At 38.2% G+C, this 14,195-nt stretch overlaps 1 protein-coding gene across 11 annotated transcripts in view; it reads left to right on the top strand.

The window, feature by feature from the left end:
* Nucleotides 1-14,195, top strand: part of TSGA10 (testis specific 10) — a 183,809-nt gene that overhangs the window by 102,638 nt on the left and 66,976 nt on the right. For all 11 annotated transcript variants that reach the window (XM_064572597.1, XM_054509921.2, XM_064572595.1 and 8 more), the window contains one exon: nucleotides 1,943-2,128. In XM_064572597.1, the coding sequence (XP_064428667.1) occupies nucleotides 1,943-2,128 (186 nt within the window). The remainder of the gene's footprint in view (nucleotides 1-1,942; nucleotides 2,129-14,195) is intronic.

Genomic DNA, 14,195 nt, shown 5'->3' with positions numbered 1-14,195 from the left:
CCTTAAACTTTGAACCACGTGACCTAGGAGTCCCAAAACTACATTTAATATAAAAAATGGTTCCTATTTTAGTCAGAAAACTAAATGTAATATTTAAAAAATGGTTTCTATCTTCGAGGAATTCAGAATGTTATTGGGAGACTGGACATCCATACCTAACAGCGTAAAGCTGTAAGGCAGTGTTAAGCGACTGGCATAGACAGTGAGTACTACAGAAAGCTAAGAGGGTGAAGATTGATGGTTTATGTATACTGTACTCTGTACCTCTGAGGTACACACTTTGTACACAACTGTTTTTAGTACAATAATGGAAAACACATCAGATTTATAGTGGCACATTCAGAATATCTGAATCTTGAAAGCCAATGCAGTAGTATAGTATGTTAACTTGTTAACTATAGACTTGGCAAAATCTTTTACATTAGTCATAGGTAACCAAACCACAAGGTGGCGATATTAACTGAATTTCAACCAGGCTCGTGATTAACCATGTTGGTGAAAATCTGACTTGAAAGCCTTATAACGGTGAGACATTGCTTATTGCAATTTGATCACTTTATGGTTCTGATAGAGATATTCAGTGTTTATTAACAGGTAGGAGAGAAAGAGAGAAAGAGATCTAGTACCTTTTTAATTAATTACCAAAATTATAATGACCTTTTAAGAATTAATTGGCGAAACCATTTTACTAAAATATGTTTTCAAAAATAGCCTCATAATGATTACTCAATATAGTATATCATTTGTGGAGCTGGTTGTTTTCCTTTAGAAATAATATCCCCTGGGGGTGCCACAGTGGCCCAGTAAGTTAGATGACCAACTCTTAGTTTCCGCTCAGGTCATGATCTCAGGGTCCTGAGATCAAGCTCTGAGTCAAGCTTGAGATTCTCTCTCTCCCTCTCCTTCTGCCCCTCCCCTCACTCACACACACACAACTCTCAAATAAATAAATAAAATCTTAAAAACCGAGAGAGAAGGGGCGCCTGGGTGGCTCAGTTGGTTGGGCGACTGCCTTCGGCTCAGGTTATGATCCTGGAGTCCCGGAATGGAGTCCCGCATCGGGCTCCCTGCTCGGCGGGGAGCCTGCTTTTCCCTCTGACCCTCCCCCCTTTCATGTGCTCTCTGTCTCTCATTCTCTCTGTCTCAAATAAATAAATAAAATCTTAAAAAAAAAAAAACGAGAGAGAAATAAGATCCCACTTTAGTCAATCTGTCATGATAGACCTTTTAAGGTTTTAAAAATGTGGTTCTATATCAAATGCCCATTATGACTATATATTTATGAACAGTGTTTATTGGCATAAGTTTGGTATTTTACTTCTTAGTAATTTTAGACAAGTTATTAGAACAGTGAACAAAAGTGAATCATAGAATAGTCCATGATGGAGAAAATTAAGGTTGGGGTTATGAATGAAAGGCAGGAGCTAGACAGGAAATGTGCCAAACCAACAGAATTATCAGAAGTTGATGCTTGAGATATGTAAACAGTCAGAAGTTCTGTGGCCAGTACAACCTAGAAAAGTGGTCAAGAACAAGGGAATCCACAGATACAAAAAGTTAGGCCAAAGCAGAGACTCAAAAACCAGACCAATAAGTAGTAAGTAAACAGATCTATAGGGAAAGGAGGCAATGAAGGATTTTGTTTGAACAAAAGCAAATATAAAAACATATTCATCCAGGTTCTAAAGATAAGAGTAAACAGCTTAACTTTACTAGATGGGTGAGTGTGACTCGAGCCAGGGCAGATCCTGGTCCCACTCCCTTTTGTTAATTACAGGATGCCCAACATTCTAAATTGCGTATGGATAGGATTCCTTGAGGTTATGTTATAAATGATCCTGTAGCAAATAAATTCCCAATGATCTGGCAAATAATGTTTACTTTGCATCATATGTTGACCATTTTACATCTTTTAAAGTAATACCTAAGATTTGCTTTTTAGGAATCTGAGAACCGGCAAATGATGGATCAACTCCGGAAAGCCAATGAAGATGCCGAAAACTGGGAAAATAAGGCCCGTCAAGCAGAGGCAGATAACAATACCCTCAAATTAGAACTTATCACTGCTGAGGCAGAGGGTAACAGATTAAAAGAAAAAGTAGATTCTCTCAACAGAGAGGTCGAGCAGGTAAGTTTGGGAAAATATACTTGTAGGACATCCTACATCATTGTTAAAAGAGTTTTGTTTGGCATTCCATAAATATATAAATAAACATTTAAATTATTTAAATATACTGTGAATTGTAGACTAACTGTTCTCCTATATCCACTCTGGTTCTGCTTTAATCTATTAACTGCCCTACAACTAGAATAATCTAGCATTTTTAGAAATTAGGAATTATTTCAAAAATACTAAGAAAGTTAAAAAAAAAAAAGTAATATAAATAACACACATATACCCATCTCCCTAGTTGAAGGATTTTTCCATATTGCTTCAAGACTGTCTTTGTAAAGAAACAAAATATTACAGATACAACTCTTCATCCTTTCCCCACCTCCCTCCCTAATGGTTGGCCTGGATAACTTCCATGTCACTTTTGTAACTCTTGTATGTATTTATACTTTTTCTACATATTTATTACCCATACATTATGTATGTTTTGTGTGCTTAAGTTTTTAAGTGATACTCTAGATATCTATTTGCAGTTTGCCTTTTTGCTCCATATTATAATTTTGAAATTTATCTGTTTTCATACCTACAGTATATATCCAAACAGTTGCATCTGTAGTCATTGTATAAATATTTTATTTTTAAAATTCATTCCCATATTAAAGGAAATTTAACTGTCTTCACATTTTCTGTAATAAAATGCTGCAACAAACATTCTTTTACATTTCTCCTTGGGTATATATTTCTCTGGGTTTATGCCCAGAAGAGGAATACCTGGATCCAAGATATGGGCAGTTTTAACTCTTCTAAGTATTGTCAAAGTGCTCTCTACAGTTTTACCCTTTCACCAGATATCATGGAGTTGTTATTTTCTCAAGTACCAATCAATACTTGATGTGTTCAGACTTTTGCATTTTTTTCTATATGTTGTTTTCTGTTTCCTTGATTACAAATGGAATTGGGGATCTTTTCATCTTTTTTGGCCATTCAGAATTCCTCCTCTATAAATTTTCTCTTGATTCTCTTGAATGAATTTTTGTAAATTTTGCCCATTTTTCTATTAGGTTATTTATCTTTTTCAAATTGATTTATAGGAATTACCTATATATTCTTGATAATATTCCTTTTAAAGATACTATAGTAAAAAAAAACAAAAAAACAAAACAAAAACAAACAAACAACAAAAAAAGATACTATAGTTATCCTCTCTTTGTGGCTTGTTTTTTCACTGTGCTTGCAATATAAACAGAAGTTTTAAATTCTGATGCTTTCGGAATTATCGTCAGTCTTTTCCCATATGGTTTATGTTTTTATGTCTTTAAGAAATCCTTTACTATCCCAAGACCAGAAAGATATTTTCTTATATTTTAAAAGTTCTTCTAAAATTCTAGAGGTATGTGAAATTTTGTCCTTCACATTTAGATCTTTAATCCATTTGAGATTGAATTGTGTATAGTTTAAAATAGAGATGTAATTTTTGTTTTTGTGGATGGATATCCACCATCCTTTCTTCACTGAATTATGTCTACTTTGTCTACTTTGTTCCCATTTGTTTTGCTCCATTGGTCATTTTATCTGTTTGCCAATAATAAATCCTTGGAGCTTCTATAGTTTTATGTTAAGTCTTGATATCTGGGATTAATGTTCCGCCAAAAATTTTTTAAAAGATTTTATTTATTTATTTGAGAGAGAGAGAGAGTGCAAGCATGAGCCCAGGTTGGGGAGAGGCAGAGGGAGAAGCTCCCCACTGAGCAGGGAGCCCAGAGCAGAGCTCGATCCCTGGACCTTGAGATCATGACCTGAGCTGAAGGCAGACACTTAACTGACTGAGCCACCCAGGCGCCCCTATACCACATCTTCTCTATCCATTCATCAGCCAGAGGACATGTGGGCTATTCCATAATTTGGCTATTGTAGATAATGCTGCTATAAACACTGGGTGCATGTATCCCTTTGAATTAGTATTTTTGTGTTCTTTGGGTAAATACCTAGTAGTGCAATTGCTGGATCTTAGGGTAGCTCTATTTTTAACTTTTTGAAAAAACTCCGTACTGTTTTCCAGAGTGGCTGCACCAATTTGCATTCCCACCAGCAGTGCAAGAGGTTTCCCTTTCTCTGCATCCTCATCAATACTTGTGTTTCTTGTGTTGTTTTTAGACATTCTGACAGGTTTGAGGTGATACCTCATTGTAGTTTTGATTTGTATTTCTCTGATGATGAGTGATGTTGAGCATCTTTTCATGTGTCTGTTGGCCATCTGTAGGTCTTCTTTGGAAAAATGTCTATTCATATCTTCTGCCCCCTTTTAATTAGATTATTTATTTTGGGGTGTTAAGTTTTATAAGTTCTTTATATATTTTGGATACTAATCTTTTATCGTTAATGTCATTTGCAAATATCCTCTCCCGTTCCATAGATTGCCTTTTAGTTTTGTTGATTGTTTCCTTTGGTGTGCTTTTTATTTTGATAAAGTCCCAATAGTTTATTTTTGCTTTTGCTTTCCTTGCCTCAAGAGACCTATCTAGAAAGAAGTGCTATGGCCAGTGGCAAAGAGGTTGCTGCCTGTGTTCTCCTCTAGGATTTTTATGGTTTCCGGTCTTATATTTAGGTCTTAAATCCATTTTGAATTTATTTTTATGTTTTGTGTAAGAGAATGTCCCAGTTTCATTCTTTTGCATGTTGCTGTCCACTTTTCCCAACACCATTTGTTGAAGAGACTTTTTCCCATTGGATATTCTTTCCTACTTTGTTGAGTATTAATTGACCACATAGCTGTGGTTCATTTCTAGGTTTTCTGTTCTGTTCTGTTGATTTATGTGTCATATTTTTGTGCCAGTACCATCTTGTTTTGGTCACTACAGCTTTGTGGTATAACTTGAAATCTGGAATTGTGATGCTTCCAGCTTTGGTTTTCTTTTTCAACATTCCTCTGGCTATTTGGGGCCTTTTGTGGTTCCATATAAATTTTAGGATTGTTCTAGCTCTGTGAAAAATGCTGGTGGTATTTTGATAGGGATTGCATTAAATGTGTAGATTGCTTTGGGTAGTATAGACATTTTAACAACACTTGTTCTTCCAATCCATGAGCATGGAATGTCTTTCCATTTCTTTGTGTCGTCTTAATTTTCTTTCATTAGTGTTTTATAGTTTTCAGAGTACAGGTCTTTTACCTCTTTGGTTAGGTTTATTCCTAGGTATCTTATGGGTTTTGGTGCATTTGTAAATGGGATTGATCCCTTAATGTTTCTTTCTGCTGCTTCATTGTTGGTGTATAGAAATATAACAGATTTCTGTATGTTTATTTTGTGTCCTGTGACCTTACTGAATTTGTTTATCAGTTCTAGCAGTTTTTTTTTCCTTTTTTATTTTTATTTTTTTTAATATATAATCTTTTATATAATGTTTTTTAAATTTATTTTTTATTCATGAGAATCAGAGAGAGAGAAAGAGAGAGAGAGAGGCAGAGGAAGAGGGAGAAGCAGGCTCCCCGCCTAGCAGGGAGCCCGATGCGGGACTCGATCCCAGGACCCCGGGATCATGACCTGAGCCGAAGGCAAATGCTTACCCGTCTGAGCCACCCAGGCGCCCTTTTTTTCCTTTTTTAAATCTAAGTTCAGTTAGCCAAGGTATAGTACAGCATTAGTTTTTCATATAGTGTCAATGATTTATTAGTTCAGTATAGTACCCAGTGCTCATCATATCACGTGCCCTCTTTAATGCCCATCTAGCAGTTTTTTGATGGAGTCTTTCAGGGTTTTTTTATAGAGTATCATGTCATCTGCAGATAGTGAAAGTTTGACTTCTTTCTTGCCAATTTGGATGTCTTTTCTTTTTGCTGTCTGATTGCTGTGGCTAGTACTTCCAGTATTATGTTAAATAACAGTGGTGTGAGTGGACATCCTTGTCTTTTTTCCTGACCGTAGAGGAAAAGCTCTCAGTTTTTCCCCATTGAGGAGATTAGCTGGTTTTTTTGTATATGGCTTTTATTATGCTGAGGTATGTTCTGTCTAAACCTACTTTGTTGAGGGTTTTTTTAAATTTTTATCATGAATGGATGTTGTACTTTGTCAAATGCTTTTTCTTCATCTATTGAAGTGATCATATGATTCTTATCCTTTCTTTTATTAATGTGGTGTATCACATTGCTCAATTTGCAAATTTTGAACCACCCTGGCAACCCAGGAATAAGTGCCACTTGATTGTGGTGAATGATTTTATTAATAAGTTATTGGGTTCAGTATTTGCTAGTATTTTATTGTGAATTTTTGTATCCATGTTCATCAGGGATATTGGCCTGTAGTTATCTCTTTTTTTAAAGTTTTTAATTTATTTTTATTTTTTTTATTATGTTAGTCACCATACAGTACATCATTAGTTTTTGATGTAGTGTTCTATGATTCCTTGTTTGTGTATAACACCCAGTGCTCCATGCAATACATGTCCTTAATACCCATCACTGGGCTAACCCAACCCTCCACCCCCCTCCCCTCTAAAACCCTCAGTTTGTTTCTCAGAGTCCATAGTCTCTCATGGTATGTTTCCTCCTCCGATTTACCCCCCTTCGTTTTTCCCTTCCTTCTCCTAATGTCCTCCATGCTATTCCTTATGTTCCACATATAAGTGAAACCATATGATAATTGACTTTCTCTGCTTGACTTATTTCACTTAGCATAATCTCCTCCAGTCCCATCCGTGTTGATGTAAAAGTTGGGTATTCATCCTTTCTAATGGCTGAGTAATATTCCATTGTATATATGGACCACATCTTCTTTATCCATTCATCTGTTGAAGGGCATCTCGGCTCTTTCCACAGTTTGGCTATTGTAACATTGCTGCTATGAACATTGGGGTGCCTGTGGCTCTTCTTTTCACTACATCTGTGTTTGGGGTAAATACCCAGTAGTACAATTGCTGGGTCATAGGGTAGGTCTATTTTTAATTTTTTGAGGAAGCTCCACACTGTTTTCCAAAGTGGCTGTACCAACTTGCATTCCCACCAACAATGTAGGAGGGTTCCCCTTTCTCCACAACCTCTCCAACATTTGTTGTTTCCTGCCTTGTCATTTTTGCCATTCTAACTGGTGTAAGGTGGTATCTCAATGTGGGCTTTGATTTGGATTTCCCTGATGGCTAATAATGATGAACATTTTTTCATGTGTCTGTTAGCCATTTGTATGTCTTCTGTTTTTCTTTTTTATACTTTTATTTTTTTATTGTTATGTTAATCCCCATACATTACATCATTAGTTTTAGATGTAGTGTTCCATGATTCATTGTTTGTGCATAACACCCAGTGCTCCATGCAGAACGTGCCCTACTCAATACCCATGACCAGGCTAACCCATCCTCCCACTCCCCTCCCCTCTAGAACCCTCAGTTTGTTTTTCAGAGTCCATCATCTCTCATGGTTCATCTACCCCTCCGATTTCCCCCCCTTCATTCTTCCCCTCCTGCTATCTTCTTTTTTTTTTTTTCTTAACATATATTGCATTATTTGTTTCAGAGGTACAGATCTGAGATTCAACAGTCTTGCACAATTCACAGCACTTACCAGAGCACATACCCTCCCCAGTGTCTATCACCCAGTCACCCCATCCCTCCCACCCCACTCCCCATTCCAGCAACCCTCAGTTTGTTTCCTGCAATTAAGAATTCCTCATATCAGTGAGATCATATGATACATTTCTTTCTCTATTTGACTTATTTCACTCAACATAATACCCTCCAGTTCCATCCACGTCGTTGCAAATGGCAAGATCTCATTCCTTTTGATGGCTGCATAATACTCCATTGTATATATATACCACTTCTTCTTTATCCATTCATCTGTTGATGGACATCTTGGCTCTTTCCACAGTTTGGCTATTGTGGACATTGGTGCTATAAACATCGGGGTGCACGTACCCCTTCGGATCCCTACTTTTGTATCTTTGGGGTAAATACCCAGTAGTGCAATTGCTGGATCATATGGTAGCTCTATTTTCAACTTTTTGAGGAACCTCCATACAGTTTTCCAGAGTGGCTGCACCAGCTTGCATTCCCACCAACAGTGTAGGAGGGTTCCCCTTTCTCTGCATCCCTGCCAACATCTGTCGTTTCCTGACTTGTTAATTTTAGCCATTCTGACTGGTGTGAGGTGGTATCTCATTGAGGTTTTGATTTGGATTTCCCTGATGCCGAGCGATATTGAGCATTTTTTCATGTGTCTGTTGGCCATTTGGATGTCTTCTTCAGAAAAATGTCTGTTCATGTCTTCTGCCCATTTCTTGATTGGATTCTTTGTTCTTTGGGTGTTGAGTTTGATGAGTTCTTTATAGATTTTGGATACTAGCCCTTTATCTGATATGTCATTTGCAAATATCTTCTCCCATTCTGTCGGTCGTCTTTTGGTTTTGTTGACTGTTTCCTTTGCTTTGCAAAAGCTTTTTATCTTGATGAAGTCCCAATAGTTCATTTTTGCCCTTGCTTCCCTTGCCTTTGGTGATGTTTCTAGGAAGAAGTTGCTGTGGCTGAGGTCAAAGAGGTTGCTGCCTGTGTTCTCCTTTAGGATTTTGATGGACTCCTGTCTCACATTGAGGTCTTTCAACCATTTGGAGTCTATTTTTGTGTGTGGTGTAAGGAAATGGCCCAGTTTCATTCTTTTGCATGTGGCTATCCAATTTTCCCAACACCATTTGTTGAAGAGACTGTCTTTGTTCCATTGGACATTCTTTCCTGCTTTGTCAAAGATGAGTTGACCATAGAGTTGAGGGTCCATTTCTGGGCTCTCTATTCTGTTCCATTAATCTATGTGTCTGTTTTTGTGCCAGTACCATGCTGTCTTGATGATGACAGCTTTATAATAGAGCTGGAAGTCCGGAATTGTGATGCCGCCGGCTTTGCTTTTCTTTTTCAACATTCCTCTGGCTATGCGGGGTCTTTTCTGGTTCCATACAAATTTTAGGATTATTTGTTCCATTTCTTTGAAAAAAGTGGATGGTATTTTGATGGGGATTGCATTGAATGTGTAGATTGCTCTAGGTAGCATTGACATCTTCACAATATTTGTTCTTCCAATCCATGAGCATGGAACATTTTTCCATTTCTTTGTGTCTTCCTCCATTTCTTTCATGAGTATTTTATAGTTTTCTGAGTACAGATCCTTTGTCTCTTTGGTTAGATTTATTCCTAGGTATCTTATGGTTTTGGGTGCAATTGTAAATGGGATCGACTCCCTCATTTCTCTTTCTTCTGTCTTGTTGTTGGTGTATAGGAATGCCACTGACTTCTGTGCATTGATTTTATATCCTGCCACTTTACTGAATTCCTGTATGAGTTCTAGCAGTTTTGGGGTAGAGTCTTTTGGGTTGTCCACATAAAGTATCATATCATCTGCAAAGAGTGAGAGTTTGACTTCTTCTTTGCCAATTTGGATGCCTTTGATTTCTTTTTGTTGTCTGATTGCTGTGGCTAGGACTTCCAATACTATGTTGAATAGCAGTGGTGATAGTGGACATCCCTGCCGTGTTCCTGACCTTAGGGGGAAAGCTCTCAGTTTTTCCCCATTGAGAATGATATTTGATATGGGTTTTTCATAGATGGCTTTTATGATATTGAGGTACGTACCCTCTATCCCTATACTCTGAAGAGTTTTGATCAAAAAAGGATGCTGTACTTTGTCAAAAGCTTATTCTGCATCTATTGAGAGGATCATATGATTCTTGTTCTTTCTTTTGTTAATGTATTGTATCACATTGAATGATTTGCGGATGTTGAACCAACCTTGCAGCCCAGGAATAAATCCCACTTGGTCATGGTGAATAATCCTTTTAATGTACTGTTGGATCCTATTGGCTAGTATTTTGGTGAGAATTTTTGCATCCATGTTCATCAGGGATATTGGTCTGTAATTCTCCTTTTTGATGGGGTCTTTGTCTGGTTTTGGGATCAAGGTAATGCTGGCCTCATAAAATGAGTTTGGAAGTTTTCCTTCCATTTCTATTTTTTGGAACAGTTTCAGAAGAATAGGTATTAATTCTTCTTTAAATGTTTGGTAGAGGTGGCACCGGGGTGGCTCAGTCGTTAAGCATCTGCCTTCGGCTCAGGTCATGATCCCAGGGTCCTGGGATCGAGCCCCACATTGGGCTTCCTGCTCTGCAGGGGCCTGCTTCTCCCTCTCCCACTCCCCCTGCTTGTGTTCTCTCTCTCGCTGTGTATCTCGCTCTATCAAATAAATAAAAATCTTCAAATAAAAAAAAAATGTTTGGTAGAATTCCCCTGGGAAGCCATCTGGCCCTGGGCTTTTGTTTGTTGGGAGATTTTTGATGACTGCTTCAATTTCCTTAGTGGTTATAGGTCTGTTCAGGTTTTCTATTTCTTCCTGGTTCAGTTTTGGTAGTTGATACATCTCAAGGAATGCATCCATTTCTTGCAGGTTATCTAATTTGCTGGCATAGAGTTGCTCATAATATGTTCTTATAATTGTTTGTATTTCTTTGGTGTTGGTTGTGATCTCTCCTCTTGCATTCATGATTTTGTTGATTTGGGTCATTTCTCTTTTCTTTTTGATAAGTCTGGCCAGGAGTTTATCAATCTTGTTAATTCTTTCAAAGAACCAGCTCCTAGTTTTGTTGATCTGTTCTACTGTTCTTTTAGTTTCTATTTCATTGATTTCTGCTCTGATCTTTATTATTTCTCTTCTCCTGCTGGGTTTAGGCTTTATTTGCTGTTCTTTCTCCAGCTCCTTTAGGTGTAGGGTTAGGTTGTGTACTTGAGACCTTTCTTGTTTCTTGAGAAAGGCTTGTATTGCTATATACTTTCCTCTCAGGACTGCCTTTGCTGCATGCCAAAGATTTTGAATAGTTGTGTTTTCATTTTCATTGGTTTCTGTGAATTTTTTTAAATCTTCTTTAATTTCCTGGCTGACCCATTCATTCTTTAGTAGGATGCTCTTTAGCCTCCATGTATTTGAGTTCTTTCCGACTTTCCTCTTGTGATTGAGTTCTAGTTTCAAAGCATTGTGGTCTGAAAATAGGCAGGGAATGATCCCAGTCTTTTGGTAGCGGTTGAGACCTGATTTATGACCTAGGATGTGATCTATTCTGGAGAATGTTCCATGGGCACTAGAGAAGAATGTGTATTCCGTTGCTTTGGGATGGGATGTTCTGAATATGTCTGTGAAGTCCATTTGGTCCAGTGTGTCATTTAAAGTCTTTATTTCCTTGTTGATCTTTTGCTTAGACGATCTGTCCATTTCAGTGAGGGGGGTGTTAAAGTCCCCCGCTATTATTGTATTGTTGTTGATGTGTTTCTTTGCTTCTGTTATTAATTGCCTTATATAATTGGCTGCTCCCATGTTAAGGGCATAGATATTTACAATTGTTAGATCTTCTTATTGGATTGACCCTTTAAGTAGGATATAGTGTCCTTCCTCATGTCTTATTACAGTCTTTGGTTTAAAATCTAATTTGTCTGATAGAAGGATTGCCACCCCAGCTTTCTTTTGGTGTCCATTAGCATGGTAAATGGTTTTCCACCCCCTCACTTTCAATCTCGGGGTGTCTTTGGGTCTAAAATGAGTCTCTTGCAGACAGCATATCGATGGGTCTTGTTTTTTAATCCAATCTGATAGCCTGTGTCTTTTGATTGGGGCATTTAGTCCATTTACATTCAGGGTAACTATGTAAGGAAAGATAGGAATTTAGTGCCATTGTATTGCCTGTAAGGTGACTGTTACTATATATTGTCTGTGTTCCTTTCTGGTCTATGTTGCTTTTAGGCTCTCTCTTTGCTTAGAGGACCCCTTTCAAGATTTTTTGTAGGGCTGTTTTCATGTTTGCAAATTCCTTGTTTTTGTTTTTCCTGGAAGCTTTTTATCTCTCCTTCTATTTTCAATGACAGCCTAGCTGGATATAGTATTCTTGGCTGCATATTTTTCTCATTTAGTGCTCTGAATATATCCTGCCAGTCTTTTCTGGCCTGCCAGGTGTCTGTGGATAGGTCTGTTGCCAATTTAATGTTTGTACCATTGTAGGTTACATATCTCTTCTCCTGAGCTGCTTTCAGGATTTTCTCTTTGTCTCTGAGACTCGTAAGTTTTACTATTAGATGTCGGGGTGTTGACCTATTTTTCTTGATTGTGAGGGGGGTTCTCTGTGCTTCCTGGATTTTGATGCCTGTTTCCTTCCCCAAATTAGGGAAGTTCTCTGCTATAATTTGCTCCAATATACCTTCTGCCCCCCTCTCTCTTTCTTCTTCTGGGATCCCAATTATTCTAATATTGTTTTGTCTTATGGTATCACTTATCTCTTGAATTCTGCCCTCCTGATCCAGTAGTTGTTTATCTCTCTTTTTCTCACCTTCTTTATTTTCCATCATTTGGTCTTCTATATCACTGATTCCCTCTTCTGCCTCATTTATCCTAGCAGTTAGCGCCCCCATATTTGATTGCACCTCATTAATAGCCTTTTGATTTCTACTTGGTTGGATTTTAGCTCTTTTACTTCTCCAGAAAGGGTTTCTCTAATAACTTCCATGCTTTTTTCAAGCCCAGCTAGTATCTTTAAAGTGATGATTCTGAACTCTAGATCTGACATTGTACTAATCTCCGTATTGAGTAGGTCCCTGGCAGTCGGTACTACCTCTTGTTCTTTTTGTTGAGGTGATTTTTTCCGTCTTGTCATTTTGTCCAGAGGAGAATAGATGAATGAGAACAAAATGCTAACAGGGTAACAATATTCCCAGAAAATATACTCTAAACAAATCAGAAAAGACCTGAAGCAGTGGGAAAAGAGAGGGAAAGAGAAAAAAGAAAAAAGAAGGAAACGAAAAAGATAAAGATAAAAACAAACAAAAACAGAACAAAACAAAAAAAAAACAGAATGTGATCAAATATGATCAGGCTGGTATGTAGATCAGTGCCACACACTAGATTTTGGGTGTATTTGGTCTGTTAGAAGAAAGTGCCTCCCAAAATTTTAAAGAAAGAAAAACTTATATATGTACAAAAATAAGGGTTGATATGATGAAGGGATGGAATATGACTGTAAAGATGGAAATTATAAAAAATTTTATAAAAGGAATTGATAAGAAGTTTTTTGAAAAAAGGAAGAAGAGGATTTAAAAAAAAGGGGAGAGAATGTGATCAGGCAGGGGAGTAGAAAAAAAACATACAATAGAGATTTAGGGTATATTTTGATCTGTTAGAAGAAACTATCTCAAAATTTTAAAGAGAGAACAACTTCTATATACATGCCAAAAATATGGTAACTACTATGAAGGGATAGAATATGACTCTAAAAATGAAAAATAAAAAAAATTTTTTTAAAAAGGGATTGATAAGATGTTGGTTGAAAAAGGGAAAAAGAAAAATTCAAAAAAAAAAAAGACAGTTAAAAAAAAATTAACTTTGAAAGACTAAAGAATCATGGGAAAAAGCCATGAATTCTATGTGCATTATTCCCCTAGCGCTGGAATTCTGCTGTTCTCATTGATCGGTAAACTTGGTCTTGGCTGGCTGTTCTCACTGATCTTCTGGGGGAGGGGCCTGTTGCCGTGCTTTCCAAAAGTCTTTGCTGGAGGCGGAATTGCCCTGCCCTTGCCGATCTGGGCTAAGTAATCTGCTCGGGTTTGCTCTCTGGAGCTTTTGTTCCCTTCAAGCTTTCTGTACAGCTTTGGAGGCGGAGAGTGAAAATGGCGGCCTCCCAATCTCTGCCTCGGAGGAGCCGAGAACTCGGGCCCCGCTCCTCAGTGAGCCTCCAGAGTAAAGCCGCCAATCACTCCCTTCTCCCCGGTCTCCGGCCACAGTCCTTGCTCACCCGGCCTGTGACCGTGCGTTTCTATCTCTGGCACCCGACCCCGTGTGGAATCTCCAAACCCAGCAGATCCCTGCGGTGCGCTCCCGCGCCGTTCCTCCCCGTGGGAGGAAGGTGAGTCTCCCAGGATCTGCCGCTTGTTGTGTCCCTGCTGCAGGAGCAGGGGCCCGACTGTGCCACGGATCACGGTTTATGGCAACCCCGAGCTGAGAGCCCACGCCTCGGCTCTGTCACTGCAGCCGGCTTCCCCGCTCCAATACCTGGGAGCTCTGCCACACACAGGTACCCCCGGT

This window comes from Mirounga angustirostris, unplaced genomic scaffold (assembly GCF_029215605.1).
Source record: "Mirounga angustirostris isolate CCGP_5_RB_7025 unplaced genomic scaffold, mMirAng1.0.hap1 SCAF_10, whole genome shotgun sequence".
NCBI classification, from domain to species: Eukaryota; Metazoa; Chordata; class Mammalia; order Carnivora; family Phocidae; genus Mirounga; species Mirounga angustirostris.
The sequence above is the reverse complement of the archived record's forward strand: the minus strand, read 5'-3'. Positions and strand labels throughout refer to the sequence as shown.